The following is a 25,994-nucleotide window of genomic DNA, read 5'->3' as shown; positions in this document are numbered from 1 at the left end:
ACTGATGAGGATTTTAGTCAAATGCATCTGATCAGCAGCACCTGCCAACGACGTTAATTCCTTTGTTAGCTAACTGTGTTTCATTTTTAAAATTAATTTTCTTTAAACACACTGTTCCTGCATTTTGGCTTAGTTCTTAAGTAGCAAGCGTTATGTGTTCATCTGAGTTTGTTTCCATCTGATGATGACCAGATAGGCCTTGTTTCACCTGAAATGTAATGGATGGATTTTTTAACTACTTTCAAATTTAATAATCATTGGTCTCTGACATATAAGGAAACAATTAGCAAACTGGTTTCACTTTCACCTAATCCAGCCTTATCAATCATTGAAAAGACCTGGCACGGTGGCATTTATAAGGTCATATTAATGTCCACATTTTCATACTGCACTATTAACCACAAGACCACTGTTCCTTCTTTATGCTGAAAGCTATAAAAACTCTATAAAAGCTATAAAAAAAGTTTGATCCCATAAGGTTTCGGCTTCCTAAGGAAGATAATTTGAGTCTTGTATGTCTTTAGAAGTTGACTACACACCTCAGTATGAAAACACACCAAGTAATTACCTCACACACACACACACTACAACTCAGCAAAACCATGCACTTGAGACAGTAAAGAGAAGTGAGTCAATTACTTAAGGCAAGAGGTAGGTTGTCAAGCTTTACCATATTTATCAAAGATCAGTCATCAAAAATAAGACATTCTACATACATTCAACAGAAAATAGCCCGTCTCAGATGGCCGCCATAAATTCGATTAAACAATCCTATTAACATGTCCCAAATTAAGTTTAATGTGCGAATTGCTGTGCAAGATTTTATTTGTTAACAGTACATGTCCCTATAATGTACAACTACACCCATATTTGCAAACAGTGCCACCTTCCACACAAACACACCAAATCAAGTTCAATTTTAAGACTATGGCATAGGCAATCTGATAAGATAATCCAATCAATTCAACGCATCAAAAAGACATTTAAAATTGAAAATCAACATCATTCTTTAGGATTTATTTATTAACTTTATTTAGAACATAGCAAAGAAGTATGTACAAATCTAGCAGTAGAAATACATCTCTGCCGGTCTGTTGCTTTTCCTCTTGAATAGAGGAGACAGCAGGCCTTGAAAGTCTAAAACTGCAACAACAAAAGAAAAAAAAAAACAAAAACAAAAATAAAAGAATGTAAATAAAACCTCTTCATGAGAGGAAGGTTCAGTTTAGTCTGATTTTACTAATGGGAGCCTCTAAAATCCCACAATGATTGCTTTTCCTTGTGCCATCCTGTGTCCAGAAATCAAGACGAGAATCATCACAAAATGGCCACGAACACCATAACAAGTGAAATCAAGTTAGTAGGAGGGGGGGATATGTAAACTCCAAAAATAAAATCTTCTTCATCACACGGCAACTCACCAGTGTGTATGTGTCCCAAAAATATATTTTCCTGCTCACGCTGCTTCCATTTTAGTTTCAGCATACAAGTCAATATACAGACCGCAGCAGTGGGAGGCGTTAGAGGAGGCAGAGCCACGAGTTCAGGTATGATTTTTTTTTTTTTTTTTTTTGACAGCTCATGACTGATTTTGGTTCATAACTTCAGGTGGCTGTCTGAGGTTCGCCGGTTAAAACACCACCAACCTCCTCAAAGTTTCCTTCTCCGGGTGACGGGTTTTGTAAAAATCGTGTCCATTACTCGCTTGCGACGCAGGTTCCTGCTAGTGGTCGGTGCCTCTCCATCTTTAATCCTCATCAGCGCTCTCGGGAGCGGATTGGCTGGACTGGGCGGAGGGGAGATCACATCCACCTCTGCGATGGGAAGAGGTTCCGAAACAGCTTTAGATCTGATGATGAAATGGGGAACGAGAAAGAATGAGCACGTTTACTTTTTTATCTGAGCGTAAATCATCCCATAACCTTCATTTATACAAGTTCCATAAACATTGTGGTCTGTAAACAATCTTGGCTTCAGAGTGAAACGTATTTGTTCCACTGAATATTCTTACTTGGCTGTTTGTTTGCCTGTTTTTCTGGTTTTAGAAACAGCTGCTGCCTTCTCCACATCCACATGATCCTCTTCTGAAGAAATTTTATCCTGAAGACAGACGAAGCGGAGTAGAATTTAACTAAAACAAAATATCTTTCAAACAGATAATCATCACAACTCTGGTCTTTGTGAAAATAAAATTTACTATACTGTTCAAATCTGAAGAAAAATCTCAAATTACTCAAAGTTAGAAAACCTGACTTACCCGAGGATCACTTTTGACTCTACTCCTGCTGCGCGTTACAGGTGCCTCAAACTCTTCACTTGGTCCAGGAGACTCTTCCCTGTGAGCTGAAACACAGGCACCAACATGGTCACAACCAGCACGGAAACATAAAAAAAACACACTTGCTGGTCTCAGCTTACCTCTTGTTCGTCGTCTTCGTGAGGGCGAGTAGATGAATGAATGCTCCCCTGGACTGGATTCATCCTCTTTATGTTCAGGTACCACGGCGTCTGTCACAGGAGGTGGAGATGAAGCCGGCTGCACTGATGATTTTGTATGACTTTTGATGGTTTTCTCCATCTTTGTTGCAACACCACCTGCATTTAATAGGTTATATATTTACATACATATACAATGAAATCAGCTCAATCATTTGAACCACCAGGTAGATGTAATCGTTTAGATTGACATCAGTGCATACTTATGACATCCACACTGACAGATCTTTTCTTCCATTCAATGCTTTAAGCTCAGCACGGCATTGCTCCTACCTTCCTGTTTTTCTTCTTCATCCTTGAGTCTCTTGATGAGAGCATCTGCAACAGGGGTTTCAGAATCCACCTCTAATGGCGAGTCCAGTAAGGGAAGGTCTTCCTCGGGATGATCCCAAAGTCTACTTTGCCGTGTTGAGCGACGTGAGCTGGTTTGATCAGCTTTTCTGTTAAGTTCAGACTTGAGTAGGGCTTCATTTTCTTTCACATTTTCAGTAATTTCTTCTCTTCTTATCTTCCTCGTGCTCTGAGGGAGGCATACAGGGACCAGTTTCACCTGAGGGTTTTAAATGTTATCAGTGAATGATGGATGGACCAGACTTTTAACATGTATGGAAAAATGTTCAAGGCATGCATGACAACTAGTGATGAAAATTTTAGACTTTTTTTTTTTTTTTAAATGTTTAGGAATGAATTCAAGACGCATGAAAAAACAAAAGTGATGCAACAACATGATTTGTGTTGACTAAATGATCTTTTTCTTTAAATCTAAGACATCTTTCAGCACAGATAACAATATTCAAAGAGATCACTTCCTGAACCCTTACCTGTGGATACAAATTGAGGGTAATCTGGCTGGACTGTCTAGTAGTCCTCACAGGGATGGAAATCTGCGTCTTTATGTCCTCTTCTTCCTCCAGCAGGGCCGGTATTGGCTCTGATAGCACTGTCTTTGTCTTTCTAGTGCTTTGTTTTACTGGATGGACAGGAGACTCGTCCTGTTCCTTTTCTTCTGAAACCATCTCCAGTGGTGTTGGCTCCACTGTACTGCTCTTCATCTTTCGGCTAGACCTCCTGGCAGTTGTTACTTGAGTGGTCCTGCTTTTGGACAAGGTTGGAGTCTTGGAAGCTCTTTGTCGTCCAGTTTTTGGTTCCACAACTCCATCTTCTTGCTCTTCCTTATCTCTGATTTCAATCAGTGCAGCTGTGAACGTCTCCCCACTGTCACTGTGATGCCTCTGGCTGGATCTTGTTGCACTGGCCCGTGAACGTCTTGCTGGAGAAGAGGCCTTGGAGATTGATGCCACTGAGGTATCATTCTCCATAGCCTCCACCTCTTCAACCTCGTCTTTGGGAAGATCTGGATGAGTTCTGCGGGTATTTCTTTTAGGTGTGCTGGTCTGGACTTTAGTGTCTTTAACCCCTTTACTATTTCTAGAAGTACGACTTGGTGAAGCCCCAGCCAGAGTGCCTTGTGTGTCTGCAATCCCACCCACATCTGGCTCATCGTCTGCTTCTGCCGTGAGAGAGATAAATTTAACAGTCCTCCCTCTTGTCATCCTCCGTGTTGGGGTGGAAGGTGCCTTCTTTCTCTGGGAGGTGGGCGTCTGTGGTACAGGATGTTTGGCTGACTGACTATGTGAACACAAAGCCTGCTCTACAGGTTTCTCTTCATCATCTTCTTGTCTAGCAGTTTCTTCTGTTGCCTCCTCTGACTTAGCTTCTGTTTTTTCTGATTCTCTGAGGTCCTGCTGTTCCGTCTCCACAGCAGGCTCCATCTCTTCACTGAGGGCAATCTCTGGGTTTATAGCGACAGATATTTTCTCCTCAGGCTTCTGTGGTTTTCCAGGTACCTGCAGCTCCTCAGGCTTCTCAAGCTCTTGCAGATCCTCAGGCTTCTCAACCTCTTTAGGCTCCTGTAGCTCCTCAGGCTTCTCAAGCTCCTGCAGCTCCTCGGACTTCTCAAGCTCTTCATGCTCCTGCAGATCCTCAAACCTCTGCTGCTCCTTAAGCTCCTGCAACTCCTCAGGCTTTTGCTGCTCAAGTTTCTGCAGCTCCTCAGGCTTCTCAAGCTCTTCAGGCTCCTGCAGTTCCTCAGACTTCTGCAGCTCTTGAGGCTTTTGCTGTTCCTCAATTTCCTGCAGTTCTTCAGGTTTCTGCTGCTTCTCGAGTTCCTCCAGCTCCTCAGGCCCAACCTGCTCTTGTGGTAACTCCTGTTCCTCAGGCTTTTCCTTTTTTCTCATCTCCTCATCAACAATCTCTTTCTTTGCCACAGAGTTGTCATCCTTCTGAGCTGGTGGAAGTTCTCCGGCTGATGTTAGCACAGAGACTGAAAGAGCAGCAGATTCATGCTCATCAGGCAACGTTTCTAACTCTGCATCTTTTTGCTCAGTAGCATCTTCTGTCTCCTGCTCTGCTGCAGTGTATTCAGTCTGCAAGTCTGTTTCAAGCTTGGCAAGTTCTTCTTTCTTTGATCTGTCAATGTTTTCATCCAAGCTCTCCATCTCTTTCCTTTCGTCCTCTTGTAAAGCTTCCCCAGACAAAGAAGTATTCTGATCATCTGTACTCAAAGGAATAATGTCAGCTTTGGCCAAAAACTCCTCACTAACATCCACTACTTGAGACTGGAGGGAGGGGGCTGGTAACTGCAGATTATTCTCATCAGGCAAAGTGTGTGCCTTTCTCAGACCATCCTCATCTAAATCCAGCATCAGAGAAAATCCGTGGGGGTCTTCAGACTGCAGGTCACTTGTCACAGCTTGCTGAAGCTCAGGAAGGCACAGTTGTGCACCGTCAGCCAGGCTGTGTTGTCCTTCCACCAGCTCCAGTGGTACCAGAAGAGTGGTAGAAGGTTTGAGCTCCATGTATGATGACTCCTGCTCTGCATCCTCATCTAGACCCATCCCTCCATCTTCTGTCCCCAGTCTCACCATCACCACCTCACCCTCCATGTCATCCTCTACCATCTGGAAAAGGGCAAAACATAGAATTTGTGAAATATTTTGTACTGTAAGACACTTAAATCTACAATCAATTACACCATTACAGCACAGTACAAATATCTACTAATTAGTTAAGAGACTGACTGCCTCAGGTCTTTGGCCCTTACCTTAATCTCTGCTCCAGGTGAGATGAGAGAGAACGCAGCAGCCTCCTGCTCAGACAAAGCTGGCAGGAAGTGTGTGTGTCCTTGCTGTAAAAAGGCTGAGCTGGGTTGAAGGGGAGGCAGCCTCCCATTTCCCTTGACCTCATCAATAATCTCCACTTCACTGCCAGAGTCTTCTTCTTCCTCCTCCTCTTCTTCCTCAGCTTGATCGGATGACTCTTCTTCCTCCTCCTCTTCGTCATCATCCTCTTCCTCTGAAGTAGGACTAGAAAGCTCTTCGCTATCATTGACGCTCACGACAGCTAAGAAGTTAACAGAAGTGAAGGATGAGTAAAGACTGCAACATTATTAGCGCCACTGTTCACGCACATGAGTATTTAAATGTCCTCACAGTGGGAGTCTGTGCCCGTTGGCTCCGAGGATGTTACGGAGGTACTAGATTTTTGGGTAGTGAAGGCCTGGGGAGCTTCAGTAGCTGCCTCTTCCTCCTCTTCCTTCTCACCTAATGCCTCACTGGGGGTGATAATAATTTTTAACATGTCAAAACCAAGATGGTTACAAAACATCTTCACAAATAAATGATAAAAACAAACCCATATTTGTAGCTCTAAGGTATAATGGTGACTCACTATGTTCACAGAAATACTAAAGTCAAGCTAAGACTCTTGATATTGCAGTTATATGGACTACTCTCCTTTGTCCCAGTATACATGCCTGGGAGGGAAAGTGATTTATTGACTGAACTATACATAACACTGTGGACTGAGTGAGAAATTGTCTCTGTGGAAAATCATTGTGCATCCAAGCATAGTCAAGTTCACTGCACAAAATATGTTTTAGTTTTTTTTAAAGGTGATTTTGTCGGATAATGCTGTTGCTTTTTTTAAATGATTATTTTATTAATGCAGAGCAACTGTATGAAACTGCTTTAAGAGACTACGGATTGATATTTAATCAGAATAGGCTACTTTCAGTCTATTTCTGACACATTCAGCTGTCTGACAAAAGAAACAAAACATAATAATTAGATGGGATTGCATTCATATACACAAATGCTTTACTGGTTTTATAAAGAAGATGCACACTATACTTTTATTCTAATTTGTTACTTGATTTTTCTATGTACTGGACAGGATCTGTGGAGGTGAGTTAGTTTGAGTCTAGCTGAGTGTTTAGATAGATGAATGAGTGATTAGACTCTTAACCACATTTATACAAGTTTGTTAGTCCTTGTAGGAGAAGTGAAAATTCATACAATTTAAGATTAGCATACTTTAAGAGTATAGTTTTGATCCAACACACCATTCATGGTTTGTTTAATTTGAACATGACCCAAATGGCATAAACTATCAAGATAATCCATGCTTGTGCATCTATATTTCTAAAAATCTATAAACCCGAGGTAAACTAAAGCTACAGTTCAACCATGCCCTTTCAGATAAATTAAATTTTCTGTATCCCCCCTGAAAAGAAATGGTGTTACAATAAAGGCTTTTATTTGTTTCTGCAGAGAAAGAGGTGGATGTACCTGTTCAAAGAAGTCTGGATGTGTGCATTGTGGATTGCTGAGCGGGTGAGTAGAGGAGACAGATCACCGCCAAACAGATGTTGCTGTACAAACTCAGTCAAATCTGTAGTAAAAAAAAAAATCAAATAAGTTATCAGTCCATGAAACAACATGCAAGTTCGAAACCAAACAAGTAAATTTATACAGGATATATTCTGGAGAGCCACCCTTCAGCTGTACTCCCACATGTACAGAATAAATAACTCAACTTCTATCAGTGTTCATGAATAAATAAAAGAATGGACCTGATGATTGCTCCAGATCCTCTGCTGGTTCATTGGTGGTTTCAGTTCCTTCAGATGGTTTAGTTTGCTCAGTGCTCGGCTCCATAGATTCGACAGCTTCGGACTGGACATCTAGTCCGTCATCTTTCACTGGAAGATTCTCAGGTTTGACCTCAAAGTCTGAGCTCTCAGTTGTCCCATTACCAGCAGCTGGCAAACACAAATGTGTGTTAGAGAAGTCTGACAAAAAAATAAATAAATATCTTTCATACTTATGAAATTCTGAAAATGACTCACTTTCTTGGAGAGCAGACGGATCCACTTGATCAAGCACTGAAATATATTCTTGTTTGTCATCTGACTCAATAATTGGTTCATCTTCCCTTTTGGACTCAAGGTCTTGCTCATTTCTTGCCTCCTGTGTAATACCACTCGCCATTGTATTTTCAAAGGGTCCATCATCTTCTTTTTCTGAATCCTCTGATGTCAGGTTAAGAGATTGCTCAGTGGTTTCTTCAGACTTTTCCTCTAAATCTTCCTTTTGAATGAAAGGTTTGATGTTCACCGTCACCACATCATCATCCTCCTCTGCGGGTGTAAGACCATGCCCTTCTCTGTGGTCTTCTGAGAGAGGGGCATCGTAGTACTCTAGAGTAGTCTCTGTTGAGCGAACAGATACCTCACTGGTATCAAGGTTTGGACTAAGAGGTGCCTGTGTTGTGTCTGGTGGGCTTGTTTCTTCAGCAACTTCATGAGTGGAGGACGACTCGCTCTCCGAGCACTTGAGCTGTGCTGAAGGAATACCACCCTCTGGAGGCAAGAACTTAACACAAGGTTGTTCACCGTCCTCATTTCTGTCTTTGTTTTCTTCAGCTGGCTGCGGAGACCAGTTGTTACGGTTAGCTTTAGATAACGTTGAGCCTTTGGTCAGCAAACTGATTTCACTGTCTGCTGCCATCTACAGGAGGAGGGGGGGAAAAAAGCTAATTTAGAGACATTTAATTCTGAAAAGAAAAATCATCCCACACCCACTGCAACTATATCTGCCAGCCCCAACAGCGATAAAGACAAAATAAACACATCTCCAAGTATTTGCTTGGTCTTACCCCATTAGTCCATCGGATGCCCTTCTCTGTTTCAGGGGGCTCTGCCTCTTCAATGAAGGTGATTCGGCTCTCTTTGCTGCGGAGTGGGGGGGTGATGGAGCGCCCTGGAGAGGCAGAGGGGGTGGCAACAGGTGTTGGCCTCAGGCTGCTGCGCAGGATGGACTGAGGAGTGAAACCTGAAAACACAGGCCCAGAAGCAGCCAAGGCCCGAGCTCGCTGAGGGGAAAGTATTTGAAAAGTATGAGCAGCGGCCTATAAAGATGGTGTCAATAGCTAAAATATTGCTGATATATTTGATATGTTTTTAGATACTTTGAAAGTAGTGAGAGAAACAAAAAATGTCTATATTTAAGTACTCACTTTGACAACCTGTGGTGTTTGTAGCAAACTGAGTTCAGGAACTTTGCTGAAGCTCTTTGGAGAAATCCAGGAGCTGGGAGGTCTGGTAGGGCTGAGAAGAGGCCGAGGGGTCTGACAGGAGGGATGTACCACCAAATCCATCAGCCTGACAGTTAAGAGGAAAAAGGAATGCAAAGCATTATGGAGGCAAAACTTAACATTTTACATGAAAAGTATGTGTTTGAAAAAGCAGCAAAGACAACCGAGATAAAAGTGACTGGTACATGGTGGTCTCTGAAAACATGAAGCATGGCGTGCTTCACATTTATTGCAGTTCTCATGAGAGTACCTTGACTTTCGTCTGGAGGTCATGGTGATGGGAGTTCCAAGGAAGGGATCAGGAAATGATGACTTGGGGCTGGGGGTCTGAGCATCAGCCATCCTAGTACTGACAGAGATAAAACGGAAAAGGAGTTTTTAAGGAGAGAAAAATATAAAATATAAAAAGAATCAAGATGTCTGAGCAATCGTTAACCTTAGGATGCAATTAGGAACTGTGTTCTTACCTCTTTGCTGGAGAGGACTGTGGTGTAGCTTCTTTACCCAACCACACCTCCTCAATCTTGGTGAGGACATTGTTAATAAACCCAGCCCTGGACATCACCTTTTCATTGGCAGAGCGCTTGGTGATAGTTGACAGCGGCTGTGGCCGAGAAACTGTGCAGAGTGCAGGACACACTATGCTTAATAAATGCATTATGATTGTTAGATTAAATTAAGACAAGATTTTCAGCAAGGACTAAGTGAAATATGCCGATCAAATTATCCCAGGAGTGGCTTTACATTACAGGACTGTTTAATAAGACTACTATGCTTCAACTGATCTGAAATGTTTAGGAAGTGAATCTGGATTATGCAGCTCCGTACCCTCTCTATGGATGGTATAGGGATGCTGGTACGGCTTAGCTCTCTCCATTGCCAGTTTCCTCTGCACTCTAGGCAAAACTTTGCCATACTTCTCCAAGATAGAGTTTCTGGTGTTGGATCTCTCTTTAAGCTTTGGATCTCGCTCGTTCTAGAAAAAAAAAAAAGACACAAGAGTCAACATAGTTCTAAACATGAAAAAAATCTCTACATAATACTGTGGTGAAAAATCTTCAGTTTATAAACTGATCAAAGTCATTGGTGCATTAAAATTAATCCAAACATGAGAAAATGTTACATACAAATTTAAATACCTTGATACAGGGCTGGACAGTAATTCGATAACAAGATATAAGGGTGTCAAATTATCTCGTTAATTGTGTATTTAGCGCGTTATGTTTTTTAATCGCGTTAATCTATTTTTTGATCTCCAATTTTACTGTTACTGTATGTGAGGTTTTTTTTTTTTTTTTTAATAAGGGGGATAAAAAACAAAGGTCAGTCACACCCTAAAGTGGACATTGATTGGCTGTTATTGTGTTTAGGCTTGTCTAGCAAAATGTTGATAGGCTCTCGTCGTAGTTAGGAGGGCAAGGTCAGGACCACAGGTCAGGAGTAGTTAGTGGGAGACGTGAAAATGGAGGAGCATGTAAGAGTTGTTGGTCCAATGAATGGGAAATTTACTTTTCAAAAATGTTCTGATGGCACCATTGATAAAGGTAGAGTGATATGCCTTCTTTGTAAGGAGCTTGCTTACCACCGAAGCAGCTCATGTTTAGCCTACCACATCAACGCAAAGCACCCTGTCACGAGTGCAGCCACAACTAACGTTAGCAGCAAAGATGTTAGCAAGGCAAACTAAACTCGAGGAGAACACCCCGCGTATGAGCAAGTCTGCGATCGACAAGCTGACGAATGTGATTGCCAAGTGGATAGCGATGAACTGCAGACCGATAAACATAGTGGAAGATGAGGGGTTAACAGGTGTTGCAAACTGTGTCCAATGACCCATCATACAAGCCACTTCGCAGGACTACAGTGACGACAAAAATCATGAAGATGTACGACGGTGAAAAGAAAAACAAACCTGAGATTTTAGCGGAGGTTTCGCCCAGCTATATTGCTCTAACTGGACGTCAGCTGGCAACCACAACTATTTGGGGGTGACCGGACACTTTATTGATGGTGAGTGGAACCTCAACTCATTTGAGCTTACTGTCATGAAAACAGAAACCAGGCAGTTTGCTATTCCCCCACTGGTTGAAACTAAAGGTTACAGGCAGCACTTGGCGCTAGTGTTAAGTACAGCAAAATGTAAATTGCTAGGACTGCATCTGCTCACATCTAAAAAAAACAATAAATTACTTTATAAAGCCACTTTTTTGTTATATCAATCTTTCGATCTGCCAAAATAATGAATTTAATGAAAATATCTTAAGGTGAGGGCTTTACTCAGCAATTTTTAGGTGAGATTAAAAAAAGAGATTAATTAGATTAATTACAGATCATAATTAATCTCTCAATTTTTTTAATCTATTGACAGCACTAACAATATATACACATATTTCTCAATCAACAGACACGTGGTACGATGGGGGGGGGGGGGAAGGGTCAATAAAAAGTTCAATAGAAAAACAATTTCCCGTCCTTTTCATTATAGCCTTTCATGTAGCTGAATACTACAGTCGTTACTTTCTCCCAACGAATCACAAGGCATGCTCAGTCACCAAGTCCTGCCACAACAGAGACAAGTGTATTGTACAAGATGTCGCAGCATATGGGAAGGAAGGAATACCTCATAGTGATGCTAGGTTGAAGGGTGCTGATTTTTGCCTACAGTCTGTTTTGTTCTTGTTAAGTGGTGTTTGTTTACATGGTAGCCTAGTCCTACCAACTTCTGAGCAACCTAACGGCCAATTTCCACCTGGTCTGCGTGCGCCGCGGATCCGACCTCCGCAGCACATCAACTCACATCAGGAGCATGTCAGACGCGGTTTGATTTTTTTATTTATTTATTTTCATCAAAAGGGAAAACATTTATCAGATTTTCTGGTCACTCAAGTCTGTTCTTTGTTTTTCTCAGTATTTACTGACATCACCCGGGTCTCTTGATTTCTTATTTTTTAACAACTTTCAGTCATGGTTAAAAAGGAGGGCGAATAAAGGAATGAACACAAAGTGTTTCTGTTCTAAAAGTAGGTCATTGAGCAATAGCAGAAAATGGCAAGGGCTGCACTTTAAATATATTTTTAAATGTATTTATAATTATCAATAACTAACATTATTGATGAGTATGATTTTTTTTTTTTATCTATATGCATTTTTTCTATATATCGCCCAGCCCTACTGTGACAGTTAACATCTTTTGTGTTTGTTGGACATACCACCAAATTCATTTTGAGGCTCTGGTTGAGCTGCAGAGCAGGGATGTATTTGGCTTGCTGAAGGTAATGAACCATCAGCAGCTCTCTGTTCTGCAGACCGCCTGTACCTTGGAGAAACTTCTCCAGACATTCCTAAAACAAAACAAAGCACCACAAGTTCAAACATCGACTTACTAAATCGAAAACAGTAAAGAAGGATTAATCTAAAGAAGAATGTGATAAACAGCATGAAAAAAATGGATGAAATTTTCATCTCCAGGTCTCACTTGTTCATTGAGGCCCAGCGGCAGTTTGAGCAGCTCTTTGACGAGGCCCAGCTCCTGGCAGCTCTCATACAGAAACCCCAGCAGCTCAGCCATGTTCAGGCGATTAGAGTGCTGCCGAAGCAAGCACCACGCCTCAATAAGACACCTGCAAGGAGAGAGACTGGCTGGTTGGTAAAGATAAAAATAAGACAGTTAGGGCTGTTACACAGATTCATTTCCAGCTAAACCTACCTGTTGTGTAGCAGGACAGATATGCAGAGTTTGGCCTGTGAGGTGGAGGAAATCGGAGGCTTTGAAACATGGAAGTAGCGAAGTGCCACTGGCTGCTGACCCTGACACATCAGTGCTTGCAGGATGCGTTCATGCTGCCACTCAAAGTGAAACTGAGATGCAGCTGGGTGCAAGAGCAGCTCAAATGAACTCTGATCAGGACAAAAAAAAAAAAGACAAGGTTTTTATGAAGAACATAATGTTGATTTTGTGTATGAATTCACCAAGTATATTAATTCAGGTAAATTAATTAAATGTGAAAAGCTCAGAGTGCCTCAACAGTTATTACTAAAACAACAAATAAACAGTGATTCACAAACTAGTCTGTGGGGAGATTAACTTAACCAAGCCCAAACGAGTAAACCTTTCACTTAATATAATGTATACTGCAAGTCTCTGTGGCACAGCTTACAGCTGTGTCTTTCAGATTAACAGATTTGACAAAATGTCCCATGAAAAAGCTAAATGATGGACTTTAATTGTGTGTGTGAGATTTTACTTGATGGTCATGATGATCCAGAAGCCAGAGGCCTTGCACAAGTTTGACCAGTCCGATAGGTATGGCAAAAGCTGTAGGGAAAGACTCCACTGATGCTCCGTCCTTATTAGGGAAGGAGTACATGACGTCCAACAACAGGTAAATCACCTGAAAGAACAGGTCAAGGATGCTACCAGCAATAAGTGGATAGGTTTAAGATTATTTAAAGTAAAATGATATTAGGAATAGAGATAAGGATACAATTGCATGTTTGGAAGCTTCATCAATGTTGTCCAGCAAATAGATGTCAAGCAAAGCCTGTGAATGATACATGCAAGAGTGAAATCTTTACTAGACAAACACTGCAGAAAGTCCATAAAACATCCACAGGTTGGTTAGGGCTGGGTATCGTCAATCATCTTCTGAATCGATTTGATTCACAGCAGCCTATTTCAATTCGATTAAATCCAATTCAATATCGATTCATTTACAGCTAATTGTGTAACACTACCTATTTTTCTTGAATAATAAAAACATTCTCAGATAACTAATTTTTATAAAACATAGTGCATTTATGTGACAAGATCAGTTATCTGGGAGTAATCAGATAACTGTAATAATCTGATCTGACTGATCTAACAGATTTACAGCCAGACAGGATGCAATGAAAAAAAACAAAAAAAACAAAAACACACCAGACAGAAAAAAGTTACTTTTGTCCTGATGAAATCGTTTCATTCAGTGGAGTCACTCTAAATATTCTTAAACTTCAGATCTCAGATAACGTGTTGATGCTAATAAAACCTACAAAGAATACTGGATCCACTTAAAGCCGTAATACGGCTCAGTATTCCTAGCTCAAATTCCTAGAATGATGTAGATTCAGCTGTGCGCGTTCCCGTGACAACCATGACGTTATCTGCGTAACACCGGAGCAGGATGCTTCCATCTTCACCTGCCAGAAATTTTTTTGAAAACTCTCATATTTTTGTAGAATTTTCAGCTGGCTGACATGTTTTCCGACACATGCACTCTGTCTTCTGACAGAAGTGAGATCACCTGTGTGTAATGGCAGGTGTCTATGTGTGTGTGTGTGTGTGTGTTCACTGCCGTGGACACAAAGAGCAGCTATGACATGCCGTCATGTAAATTAGATAAATAGCATTAGACTGCTTACTTTTTGACAAAAGAACGAAGTGTAAACCTTTTCAAGAGAAAATGGAACTCTAAGTGACCATGTTGGATTTGTTTCAAAGAACGTATGTGCGTGGTGACATCACTTCTTGTTGCTAAACGTGGTTGCGCCCGTGGTCTTAGCATTAGCTGCTAAAATTAATGCTCGCGGTCTTAGCTTGAGGTGCTAATGTGAGATGTAATACGCTGCAAAATACTTTACAGATGAATGTAGTCCACACTGGTGAATGAAAACATCTGAACTTGACATTATCTCGGCAAGGGAAGCTGATTTTGGACAGAGGAGACACAGGAAACCAGTTGTGTGTGTGTATATACGCTAAGATCTCGTCAAGCCTCGTTAAGTCACGCGAGAGTAGGGTCACGTTACCTGAAAGGAGGACGTATGAAGATAAAAAAAGAAAAAAGAAAAAAAAAACTCCCAAGTTTTAAGAATCGATATTGGATTTATTAAATTTGAATTTATTTGAATCGATATATCAATTTTTTTAAGCCCAGCCTTATGGATGGTAAAAAATAATGATTTCAAATACATAAATCTCAAATCCTTACATGCAGCGTCGGTGGTGGGTACTGTCCTGTTCCACCCTCATCCCTTTTCCACAGGTTGGTCAAGCGTTCACCACACTGGCCAACCAAACCATCAATCATGAGGCAGTCTGCACACCACTTGCTCCTGAGAAGACAACGGTGGAATATTTGGGATCAGCTCTGACCACCAAAATCCTCAAGGAAACAGTGAGTAATAGGGAAAACCTAATAAGGTTTAAGCATTTTATAAAGATAACTATTAATCAAAAAGTGATACTGTTTGTGAAATGATCTGTAATACAGAGGAAAACACTGGAAATACACCATGAAGTAGCTTTCACCACTTACTTGGCCAGCCTGGTCAGCTCCTCTTTGCGTATGGTGTAATAGTTGCTGATAACTGAGTGAGTGTAGAAAGGCCTGGAAATCTGCATAGCATCCTCATCTGCTGGGAGAGATGAGAATGAGAAAATAAATTGAATGCAAGGATGATGAAAGGTTTGGCACACCAAAACATTATTTTATACACTAATAACAGACCTGAGGTTACTTGATGTAATAGCAAGTAAAAAAATCAGGGAATTTAGTTTCCTTTTATCTTATTTAGAAATTTGCTTCAAGTTTATGTCATAAAATCTTTCCAGATAGCTGCTGTTCTTAGTGAAAACTCTTCAGAATTTGTGTGCTTTCTGACATTTCACAAAGACTCTTTGTGATGCAATTCCTCCATCACTTTACCTGAACCCTCTGGGAGTAATCCAGTACGACAGAACCAGAGCACCACTTGAGCATACTTGGAGATCAGACTGGAGACCATGTTCTTGTTCATCAGACCTGCCAGACCTACAAATCAAAGAAAACCGCAAACATTTCTTTCATTCAATAGACACAGTAAGTCACATAACACTCAACATTTGGAGGGAAAAAACAATAAACAAACAAAAGCTGGTTAAACTGGTTCCAAAGAAATCTCAAACAAATATATTTGTATGTTTTTGCATCTGTATGGATATGACAGACACCTTTTTGTGTGAGCTCCTGAGCCTCGCTGAGCAAGCAGTGGAAGATAGCACTGAGGTTACTGAGCAGTCTCTGACTGTGCTGCAGCATCTGCAGAGTCTGAGGGTCTGTGAAGTTGGATGAGCTGTCGAATAGTGGAGCACCTGCAGTTTAACCAAACCAAGAGAAACACATGTATGACAGTGCAGACTGAGCCAAGTTAGCAAAGAGCATAAAAAATGTGCCCATTTATAGAAAAATTCATAAAATGTATGAACCTTAAAAAAAGATCACAAATTCTGATTTGGTCATGGCTCCAGTAAAAGCATTCTTTAAGATCCTTGCCCACATAATCAACTTTTTTTGTAAAATACAAGTGAACTTACAGATGCCATCCAGTTCCTCCTTAGTCTGCACTACTTTGTTCCAAGCCCAGTCCAGGATGTAACGCAGGTTCAGTGCAGAGCCTGGTTGCTCTGTTCAGAAGCAAAAGTAATCAGAAAAGTTGTGTGACTATTTAGGAGTACACACACACACACATATATACATTTATATATACATACAATATACGTGTATGTATATATATATATATATACACACGTATATACATACATATATATATACACACATACACACATATATGTTTGTATGTATATGAGTGTATATGTACACACAAAAACACTCTCACACACACATGTATGATATTAAAAGAGATATCACCATATAAATTCATATCAAAGTTTGGTTGTGTAATTTAAGAAAACATCTGACAATATGAGGCAAAATTCTTACCTTCTGCAGTCCACTGCTTGATACAGCCAGTGATCAATCCCAGGGAACTGGTCTCCACTGCTGTTGACAAGATGGCATCAAGCTGTTCTTCCTAAAGGTCAACAAATTATCACAAAGAATAGCTTCAGTGTTTAGGATAAAGTTTCACGCAGCCATTCAAGTTACACACTACAACACACCGAACAACCTCTCCTTCTAGTTTGAGCAGCCAAACTAAGCAGCTGCTAAAACTGCAAGAGACCCGCTCTAGACAAAGTTTTTGTTCTGTCCTTTCAGGAATATAGTACAGGCATGGGTTTGGTGAGGATGAGAACCTGCATCATATATAAAGAAACATCTTGTTCTCAGATCATTAGAAAAAATTACTTTCTTAGTATTATACAATAATTAAGATTGTCATGAATGTTAATTTCCTGACCATAGAATGATCTAAAGCTTTAAGGGTTGTGTGAAGAAGTGATGATATCTAGTACGTGTGCACGTACCTGAGAGAGGTTGGATGCCTGGGTGTCAGCCAGGCGAGATGAGAGTAGGCCAGACATAAGGCAGTGAGAGTAGCTAGTGGAAATGATGTCACTAGAGCAAGGAGCAGCTTTCTTCAAAAAACTTAAAGTCTGTTTGTAAGACAAAGATGAAGTCCTGGTCAGAATAAAACACGAGTGCTTCTCTCTCTATTGAGAAAAATTCCTGTATGGTTAATTATACCTTCATGATAAATATGTCATCTTCCACAGCATAATGAACAGGCTATATACAAATGAACTGTTTACCGTTTTCTGCAGCCACTTACTACAATGTGTATATTTGGCAAAATATAAATATTGGGAAGTTTGACAACTGAACATCAAAAACCTGCCTCTTTTTGATATCCAGAACAGGTTAAATGCACAATTCCAGAGTTGAGCAAACAGGTAGCATCTGAAACATGACAGGAAAAGAGGTGTTATCTTGTTTGTAATGTTAGATTTCACTTAACAGGAACAGGCAGACTAAAGGGACACATGCAGGAGAAAAAAACAAGACTATCATGAACTTTATCAAGATGATGATAAATAAATTGTCTAAACCTACCAAAGTTATACGTGGTTGGGTTAAAATACTGTTCTGGAGGGGGGCAAGTGAAGGGCAGGCCCCTGCTTAGGCTACGCTCATGAACCACCACATCTATGAGGCAGTGGGGGGATACCATCTGCACCACCAGATCCAGAGACCAAACTGCCAGGTAGGGACAATTCTGCAGAGACTCTCCGGTTCTAAAACAAAATCAGTAGTAAATAAAACTGTTGTTACAAGAACAATGGCAACTTCATGATGCCACCATGACAACTTTTATATGCAAATTCAAAATTAGCCTTTACTTTACCTTAAAGAGTCTGGCATTTGTGCATGGTACCAACGGTTGATGTCAAAAACCCCAATGAAGGTAGAAGGAGTTCCCTGACCATAAGCCTTGACTTGCCAACTGAACATAGACACGCTGGTGTCTGGGGATGCAACTGGAAAGGCAATGAGGTGAGGTGGGTGGGGTGGGGGACAACAGAACAAAAGAAGAAAAAAATGTGGGTGAATGTGGAAGCGATTATGAAATTAAAAAGTGGGAAAGGGAACAACAACAAATAATGTGCTGGATGCAAGAGACACACAACAGGACCGTTGTCCACATTGTTTCTAACAACAGCACTGGAAATGTCAGAGGACTGATTTGAGATTTGACCATATGTTAACACATGGAGTTTCTCTAAAAGCAGGCTAACCTTCATTCATACTGTCATCCCTGTCAGGATGGTGTCTGAATTTTTCAATGGTCTGGCAGCTTAGCAGGCGTGTGTTTGTGGTCTGGGCCCTGAGAGGGAAAGTTGTGCCACTTATTTCCTGGCTGTAACGTTCCTCACAGTACTCGAGACCCTGTGTGAGAGGACGACAAAGAGGTGGGAGAACAGAACATAAAAAGTAAATACATTGCACATTTGTTAGGAGTCCAGATATAAAAGGTAAATTAATTTAAAATAAAAGTAAATAATAGTTACAGCATACTGTTTGCCTTACAGACCTCATAGAGGATCTTCCCAGAAGCCAAACACTTTCTATCACTGAAGGCCAACTGAAGCAAGTGAAGACTGACCGTATCTCCCTCACTGTGTGGGAGAAAAGGAAAGCTGAATAAAAATAAAATGTTGCACTCCTACTCTGCCTGAACAAAGAACGATTAGCACCAAATCCAGATAAACTGAGTTACAGAGTTGGAAGCAAGACTTACAGGTCCTGAGATGACTGGACAGCCCAGAGGTAGCAGCAGTTTCTGGGGTCATTTTCTGGCTCCTGGAAGGTGAAGGCATGTACAGGCACCTGACCACCTTCCAGCTGTGAGTGGTATCTGGAAACGAAAGAATAAGCAAAAAACAAACAATAAATAAAAACATACATTTCAATTTCGAGGATATTTAAAAATTTATTCCAGTTATCAGCCCATCTATCTTTCCAGGGTATATACTAGGGATCGACTGATACCGATTTTTTTTTTAGTGCCGATACCGATTTTTCCCCCCCAGCCTTAGCTGATAGCTGACATGGGCTGCCGATATTGCTTTTGTTCCCTCAATTTACATAATTAAAATGACAATAATAAAAATGTTTTGAGTCTAATTAAAAAAAAACAAACAAACAAAAAAAAGTATTTCTTAAAAATGAAAGTTCTTAATCCTTCTAGTTTAGGAGCTGCAGGTAATAATGGAGGAAACAGAGACACTCTGAATTTTCTCCCGCCAGCCTGCTGTCTCCTGTAGGTAATGATTCAGCTGCGTGAACTCTTCATCATCAATCTTCTCAGAAGTTGATCTGCACGTGCTGAGAAATTCCTATTAAATAACAAGAACAACACGAATGAGGAGAAAAGCAACTGCTGAAGTCTGAACGTTTAGAGAACCACCGATGAGTGAACAGCTGCTGTTCTCTCATCTGAACCTCACAGAAATGCTCATGTTTGATTTTGCCCTCAGGTTTAATCTTTAGTTATAAATATATCTCTGTACTAAATCTTTATTTTGTATACATTAGATGCATTTAACACAAGAACAGCCAAGACGGTCATTCATTCATTCCAGTCACTGAGCAGATGCTTTTCCAAAGTGTTAAGTGGATGCTCTGCCATCTGATGCAGCGCCGGATACTTACAGCGCAGCTAAAGTGGTCAGCCATTTTGAAATACGCATAAGCTATTCAATAACAAATAAAATCATAAAGCCTTGCTGGTCCCTGGCTTTTTGTAAATTTTCACTTTAGTGAGATTTGTTTAGTAGGCTATGCAAAGAAAAGAAGAAATATAATCATTTCAGCCACAAGTGGCTATTTTCACTGCACAGGATTTTGCGCAAACTTTAGATTCCCATCATTCTGTGTCAGATAATGTGGAAGTATTCTGTAAAGGGTGGTATGCAGAGATTGAATTATGCTGTATTTTACATCATACTGGGCCTTGTAGGAATAAATATCCACATCATCAAGAAGCGCACACACAACTCAAAGAGGTTTCTGCAGTTTGCCTGCAAAACAACATCAGCAGAGATTTTGAGCCAGAAATATTTTTGCCTTCTCTCCGCAACGCAGTCCTATAAACCACATGCACGCTACCAACATGCGTAAAGTAGCATGTGCACGTGTAAAGAACGCAAGAGTATTTATACTGTCATGACAATCTACACTATTTAGAATGATACTAACACAACTATTTAGAAGTCTGAACCAGATCATGTCTCTTCTCCTGCCGCAAAAGGCTTTGCTTCACATGCTGCAGGTGTGGGTGTTTTTTTTTTTTCCTCCCTACCTTTGAGCTGCAGACACTTCTAGACTTCATAGAAAAAAACAAGGCGGTTTAGAACTCATTGGAGTTTTTACTCTACTGAAACTCTTATTTGATTTTACAGATTAGTTGGTGGATCTTCTGTCTGTTACAGCAGCTGATCACTCTGATCAATCAGCTGCTGCATGAAATCATTTCGATTATCAGTTTTATAGACCCTGCATTTGGCATTTATGTTTTCCCATTCTGACCCACAAACTTCCTGTTTTCAATTTCAAAGTGCATGGTAATATTTCAGCTAAGTTACACAGTTAAAAGATTTTTTGTTGTTTAAAACTTACTTAACTTGTTTTGAAGCTTTCCACCAGTACTCTGCTAGTGGGGGAGGAGTAATGCATGTTCTTCACGTGACTGCAGTGTCTCCAACAACACAGAGCTGCCTGTTTTGCAGCCAGTCTGTAAATCATTCTGGAAAAAAGATATCGCCGAACGCACCCGCGTATCGGCCGATGCCGATACCAGTAAAAAAATGCAGATATCGATCTGAAATATCGGCCGGCCGATGTGTCGTCGATCCTTAGTATATACAGTGTAGGAAAGAAATATTCTTTACTTTCCATTAATTGATAACAAATAAAAACCCCTTTGTGCAGTCTTATAATTAATAATACAAACTCAACTGAAAACTTATGATAATCCAAGACGACTGTTTTCAAATGAAAGGCTTCAAATAAACAATAAAGTAAATATACAAGGACTCACTCCTTCTTTAGAACCTTCATGTTCCACAGCTGTAAGTATCCATCAGAAAAGCCTACAGCCAGCTGATTGGTTCTGGGGATGTACTGCAGAGCTGTGACACCAACTCCAGCCGGCCCGTTCAGCTGGAGACAAAGATGTCGGCCCTGTCTGGTGCTAACCTCTCTGAGCCTGGGGATCTCTGCAGGGGATTTCGTCACTACCTGGAGATCTGCAAACAGATAGATGGTTTTAAAAAACATAGCAAATCCATTACTCAACAGTTTGTGAACCCCTTAGATTTTTTTTAACTAATCGTCACAAGAAGATAAAAAAGACCCAATTAAACAAGTCAAAAAGAAAATTTTGCTCGGAGATGATCCAGTATCACAAGTAATTGTGTATTTTATGCTCAGAGAATCTGAGGAGACCAAGTTGTGCAGCAATAACAGTAACTTAACATTTTCTGTTACAAATCAGCTCAGAGGAATTTTAATCCATTTCTCTGCACAGTGCAGCTTTAAATCTAACAGGATGATGGTGGGTTGCTTTATAGAAAAGGATATTTTAGCGGTTGCTCAACTCTGACCCCATCCCCTTCATTTATACAAAAAGTTTAGCTTTTTATGAGCAACGGCTATCTCCATGAGGAGCGGCCATGCACACAGTTGACACTAATTTCCACTTTTAACTCTAGGTTAATTTTTTTTTTCTTTTTTTTTTTGCTGCTGACAGAAATTAAATGTAACATGTTTCTTGAAAAATAAATGAACATGCAGAATTGTTTATTTGTTCATTTTGTTTAGGAATAGGTGACAAAGTCTTAGATCCCATCACACTAAAATAGGATTAAATGTTCCACAATAGACATAAATAAAATATTTATCCATAGCCTGTAATCAAAAGCATGAAACAGGGCAATTTTAAAGGGTAAATAAAAAGTTAAACAGTCAAGTCTCCAAGCACACACAAACCCCCACCTTCTGTCATGGCAGCTACTTACCTGACGCCTCCTGTTCACTTTGGCTGCAGGAGAGATCATCGAGACACAGGTCCACAAGCAGGACATGGCCGAGATCTGTTACTACAGCAGCGATACCAAAGAACCAGCGCAAACTCTGGTGAAGGTGCTGCGTAGAGGTGCTTGCGCCGCCATAACTTACTATAGGCTCAATAGCTGTAATCTAGATGAAAGAATCCAAAAAGTTAAGGGGAGAATTAGTTAACATATGTGAAACTATTTTAATGTAGGATGCAAAACAGTAAAAACAGCCCAAAACACCAGATTATTAGCTGCAAACAAAAAATATTTACAAGCTGTGATGTGAAATAAAACTATGGACATTTTTTATTAATAGCTAACATTCTTTATAAGACCAGTCTTTATCGTAAATGTTGTATTGATTATTCCAGAATTATAATATTTTGATTCAAAGCTTAAAATAATCTTGCATTATTGACCAGAGCTGACAGTTGAAACAAGCAGAGATGCTTTTTACAGCCAACTTACCCTCCCAGGTATAACCACAGCTTTAACCACCCTTGACAGCCCCAAGTCATAAAGACATAGAACACTGCCTTCTGCTTCTTCCAAGCCAACTAACAATCCAGACCTGATGAAATTAACAAAAACAGGGAGTTAAAAATAGATATACTCTCATCCTGAAGATCTGACAGTTGTCCAGTTATACTTGTTAAATGTTCAAATAGAAGCTGGCATTTATTTCCCCACTGACTGCACATCAAAAATTTTAAGGAATGTATAAAGAGATAGTGGAAGAAAGCTCAGACCGTTTGAGCCAACTGAAGTCCCTGGCAGCAAGAACCCTTGGAGGGTGCTCTCCTCCACCACTAAAGCGGTATGCAGACAGCCGCTCTCCTGTCACTGCATGGACAACCTCCAGATGGGGCCCACAGGCCAGCCAGGCCAACCCACTGCGACCTTCATACGCACACAAATATGTGAAAGGTGGGTTATGATCAAAATCTAAATTAGTTTTTTTCTGATGTAGACTTTGCATGCATTATTTAATATACACATGGGTTGTTTTCCCACTTAGTCATACAACTTAACAATAATTTGTTAACTTTCTCATGAAATGCAATCATTACAAATGAGCATGGAGGTTAGAAAAGACACATTACCAGAAATATTAAATATCAAATACACCTACCAACACTGAACTTGCCCTGAAGAACAGAGTCCAGGGTGATCTCATCCTCTCCCAGGGCATCAACAGTTGCTCCTGAGAAGGGCAGCAAGCTGCTGGTGACTTGGGCAGTTAGGTCATGCATTGTTCACTGCGTAAACAAAAAACACAGGAAATGTCAGGAAACAAGTCATTTGAAATACACAAGTAGCTCCATCAAAAAAACTACTAACCAAATCCAATACATCACATTTTCTTTTCCAAAATACTGCACAAATAAAGCATGAATAAATAAAAAAAAAATAAAAATAAAAATAAATAATAATAATGATTTAAAAAAAATCTACCAAACTCTTTCACCATAAACCAAGCAGGGATTTGTCTGGACATCTGGATTTTAAGTGCTCAATAGGTGTCTTTCTTTCAAACTACAGTTGTACACCAGTTGTCAGGGGCTATGTGACAGCTGGAGCTGAAACTCAGCTTGCTTTCTAATCAACAACATGGCCCCTGCTACACATTTGTTGCGATGTTTTTGCATGTGACCAGAATTTGGAAATGTTTGTTTTACCCCAGTTTTGTCACCGTATTGGTGTTCCAACAAGATAATTTTATACAGACGTGAGGCGTTCAAAGAAGCGCCTTCGGGGGGCTCGCAGTGTTCACTTTGACACAACACTGCCCTCTGTGACCAACAGAGAAAACACAACGGATTCAAGTAAAATCCCGCGCAACATGCCTGTCACTGGCAGCCACATGAGACTGGACGTGTAGGCATACGGCATCATTAACAAAACAATGCCAGTCTTCGAGCTTAGAAGTACAGCTAAATCTTCATATAACTAAAAGAGATATGAAATGAACAGCGGCCCACTTGACTGATTAAAACAGAATGTTTAGCTACACTCCTCAACGTTTGTCAGCATTTGCAGTTAAGAACAATAATTATCAAACTATATTGCAAATTATTAAAATAACACCATAAACATATCTAGAAACGTATGAGCCAAGATTTGGGTGTAATGTAAATCTTGACACCAGTTTACATTGGATGCTCTCGTTCGTTGTCTTCTGCAGAGTAAAGATTAGCTTCATGAGCGGAACTAGCCAGCGTTCGGCTAACTTTACTGAATGTAAACATATCTGCAAATAGCCTTTTGGTACAACGTAATTAACGGCGCTGTAAAATACGGGCCATGGTGACAAAATGCTAAGAGTATTATAATGCGATCTATGGCTAAACAAATGTTGGTGACTGTCTTGCACTTTTCGTTTAGCGACGTTAGCAAGCTACCAAGTTTAGCATGCAAGGTCACGCAGGATTAGTTTATTCCATTTATCGTTAAAGTTAAGCTAGCTAACCTGACGTTAGCTAGAGGTACACATCATCATGCGTGTATTAGTTATTATAAAATTCGTTTTTCACTATTTGGATATGTGCAACAGAAATTAGGTAAAAACGCTGTTGAATATTATTTAAAGTTAATAAGCAGTCAAATGCAAAATCAGGATGGCTTGCGAAAAGTAGCTTGCGCCGCTATTTTCGCTAAGGTTGCTAACTTCCAGCGATGATGTTAGCTAGAAAATGTGACTCAGGAGCGTTACGTTTGTTAGTCTTGGATGACATCTAAACGGAACTCGTTAACAGTTGTAACGACTTACTTTAGGTTGCGTGTCATCAGCAAAGACACTTATCTTCGCTTTGATCCTTGGACAAAATAAAGGGGGTCTATTTATCAAGCTAGAACAGTTTAAACGTAACGCCTGGCTGTACACAAATATCGTGTAGGACCTTCCACCACCATGGCACACTCGTTTTCCGTAAGGTGTAAGTAACTTGCTTCCTGTCAAACCTTTGTTGATGACTATCCAGCATAAGTGAAGTTAGTAGCCTGTGTTAGCCTGTTAGCTTTCAAGTAGCTGCGATGGAAAACGTGATGCAATGTGCTGCGAGCTACCTGTACAAGGATGTTGAGGGCTTCACAGCCACGACTTTGTTTTTCCTGAAGAATCTCCCGATTCTTTCCTCCCTCTGTCATACTCCGAGCCTTTTAGAAATACACCTCATACGAAGAGCTTTGAAGGAGCTTCAATGGTAACAAACACGACAGATGCCGCTGACTTTAAGCTTCCACAACGCAAAGCGCCATTTCCACGGTGGGAAGTTGCTCCAAGCACTCCTTCTACGCCGTCCTCACTTCTGGCACAGTAGCTTACAGAAAGGTACACTGCCGCTCCCTTGTGGTTGGGAAGACTTTGCTAAAACTTGAAATTTACCTTTGAGGTCTTAACGGAGCCTTTATCTGTCCGTAAATTATTTGTTTGTTGCTTTCTAAGACTGAAGACAATATTAAGACTATATTTAGATTTATGACCCCATATAAAATAATACATGCTTGGATTTATTAAGGAAAGAGATACTCATTCACATAAATAAAAATTGGTCTGGTCATTCTTCCAAATGTTTAATGAGGACTGGTGAATTCTTCAGCTTGATCACATACTGACAGGTACTGCTTTGTTAAAAAAAATTAAATAAAAAACAAAATAATTTAAAAAAATCTACCAAACTCTTGTAGGAACAGGCATTTGCCAACAAAGCCATGAAACTGAATACATTTTATCATAAAAAATAACATT

At 40.3% G+C, this 25,994-nt stretch overlaps 1 protein-coding gene across 4 annotated transcripts; it reads right to left on the bottom strand.

Moving 5' to 3' along the window:
* Nucleotides 1-659: 659 nt before the first annotated feature.
* Nucleotides 660-25,540, bottom strand: ahctf1 (AT hook containing transcription factor 1). Of its 4 annotated transcripts, none has more exons than XM_041981614.1 (41): nucleotides 25,313-25,539; nucleotides 23,379-23,505; nucleotides 22,996-23,146; nucleotides 22,715-22,817; nucleotides 22,208-22,388; nucleotides 21,229-21,436; nucleotides 18,928-19,044; nucleotides 18,721-18,805; nucleotides 18,425-18,575; nucleotides 18,034-18,166; nucleotides 17,742-17,923; nucleotides 17,527-17,588; nucleotides 17,156-17,284; nucleotides 16,671-16,761; nucleotides 16,265-16,354; nucleotides 15,902-16,042; nucleotides 15,618-15,722; nucleotides 15,228-15,324; nucleotides 14,901-15,024; nucleotides 13,416-13,472; nucleotides 13,176-13,322; nucleotides 12,638-12,828; nucleotides 12,407-12,551; nucleotides 12,141-12,272; nucleotides 9,760-9,907; nucleotides 9,399-9,549; nucleotides 9,182-9,280; nucleotides 8,854-8,998; nucleotides 8,494-8,709; nucleotides 7,685-8,345; nucleotides 7,409-7,597; nucleotides 7,125-7,227; nucleotides 5,988-6,109; nucleotides 5,600-5,898; nucleotides 4,416-5,456; nucleotides 3,318-4,316; nucleotides 2,770-3,046; nucleotides 2,419-2,595; nucleotides 2,258-2,343; nucleotides 2,012-2,100; nucleotides 660-1,849 (listed from the first exon to the last, which is right to left on the bottom strand). In XM_041981614.1, exons 2-41 carry the CDS (start codon nucleotides 23,497-23,499, stop codon nucleotides 1,651-1,653), a joined length of 7,944 nt encoding a protein of 2,647 aa, XP_041837548.1. In that variant the 5' UTR covers nucleotides 23,500-23,505; nucleotides 25,313-25,539; the 3' UTR covers nucleotides 660-1,650. The 4 variants fall into 4 exon arrangements, with proteins under 4 accessions (XP_041837548.1, XP_041837541.1, XP_041837533.1 ...); XM_041981607.1 differs by having other exon boundaries at nucleotides 3,318-4,406; nucleotides 4,470-5,456; XM_041981599.1 differs by having other exon boundaries at nucleotides 2,770-3,016; nucleotides 3,318-5,456; nucleotides 25,313-25,540.
* Nucleotides 25,541-25,994: the final 454 nt, after the last annotated feature.

Source organism: Melanotaenia boesemani, chromosome 1 (assembly GCF_017639745.1).
Source record: "Melanotaenia boesemani isolate fMelBoe1 chromosome 1, fMelBoe1.pri, whole genome shotgun sequence".
Classification (NCBI taxonomy): Eukaryota; Metazoa; Chordata; class Actinopteri; order Atheriniformes; family Melanotaeniidae; genus Melanotaenia; species Melanotaenia boesemani.
Note: the sequence above shows the minus strand (reverse complement) of the source record. Positions and strands in the feature narration are given on the sequence as shown.

Bases quoted from the DNA above. Each gene is read 5' to 3' on its own strand.
- ahctf1 (XM_041981591.1), bottom strand. From the start codon at position 23,499: ATGCATGACCTAACTGCCCAAGTCACCAGCAGCTTGCTGCCCTTCTCA. The intron at 23,147-23,378 runs GTAGGTGTATTT...GTGCGTATGAAG, and splicing joins TCAGGGCAAGTTCAGTGTTG to GTCGCAGTGGGTTGGCCTGG. The intron at 18,576-18,720 runs GTCTGTAAGGCA...CCTCTCACACAG, and splicing joins CTGGGAAGATCCTCTATGAG to GGTCTCGAGTACTGTGAGGA.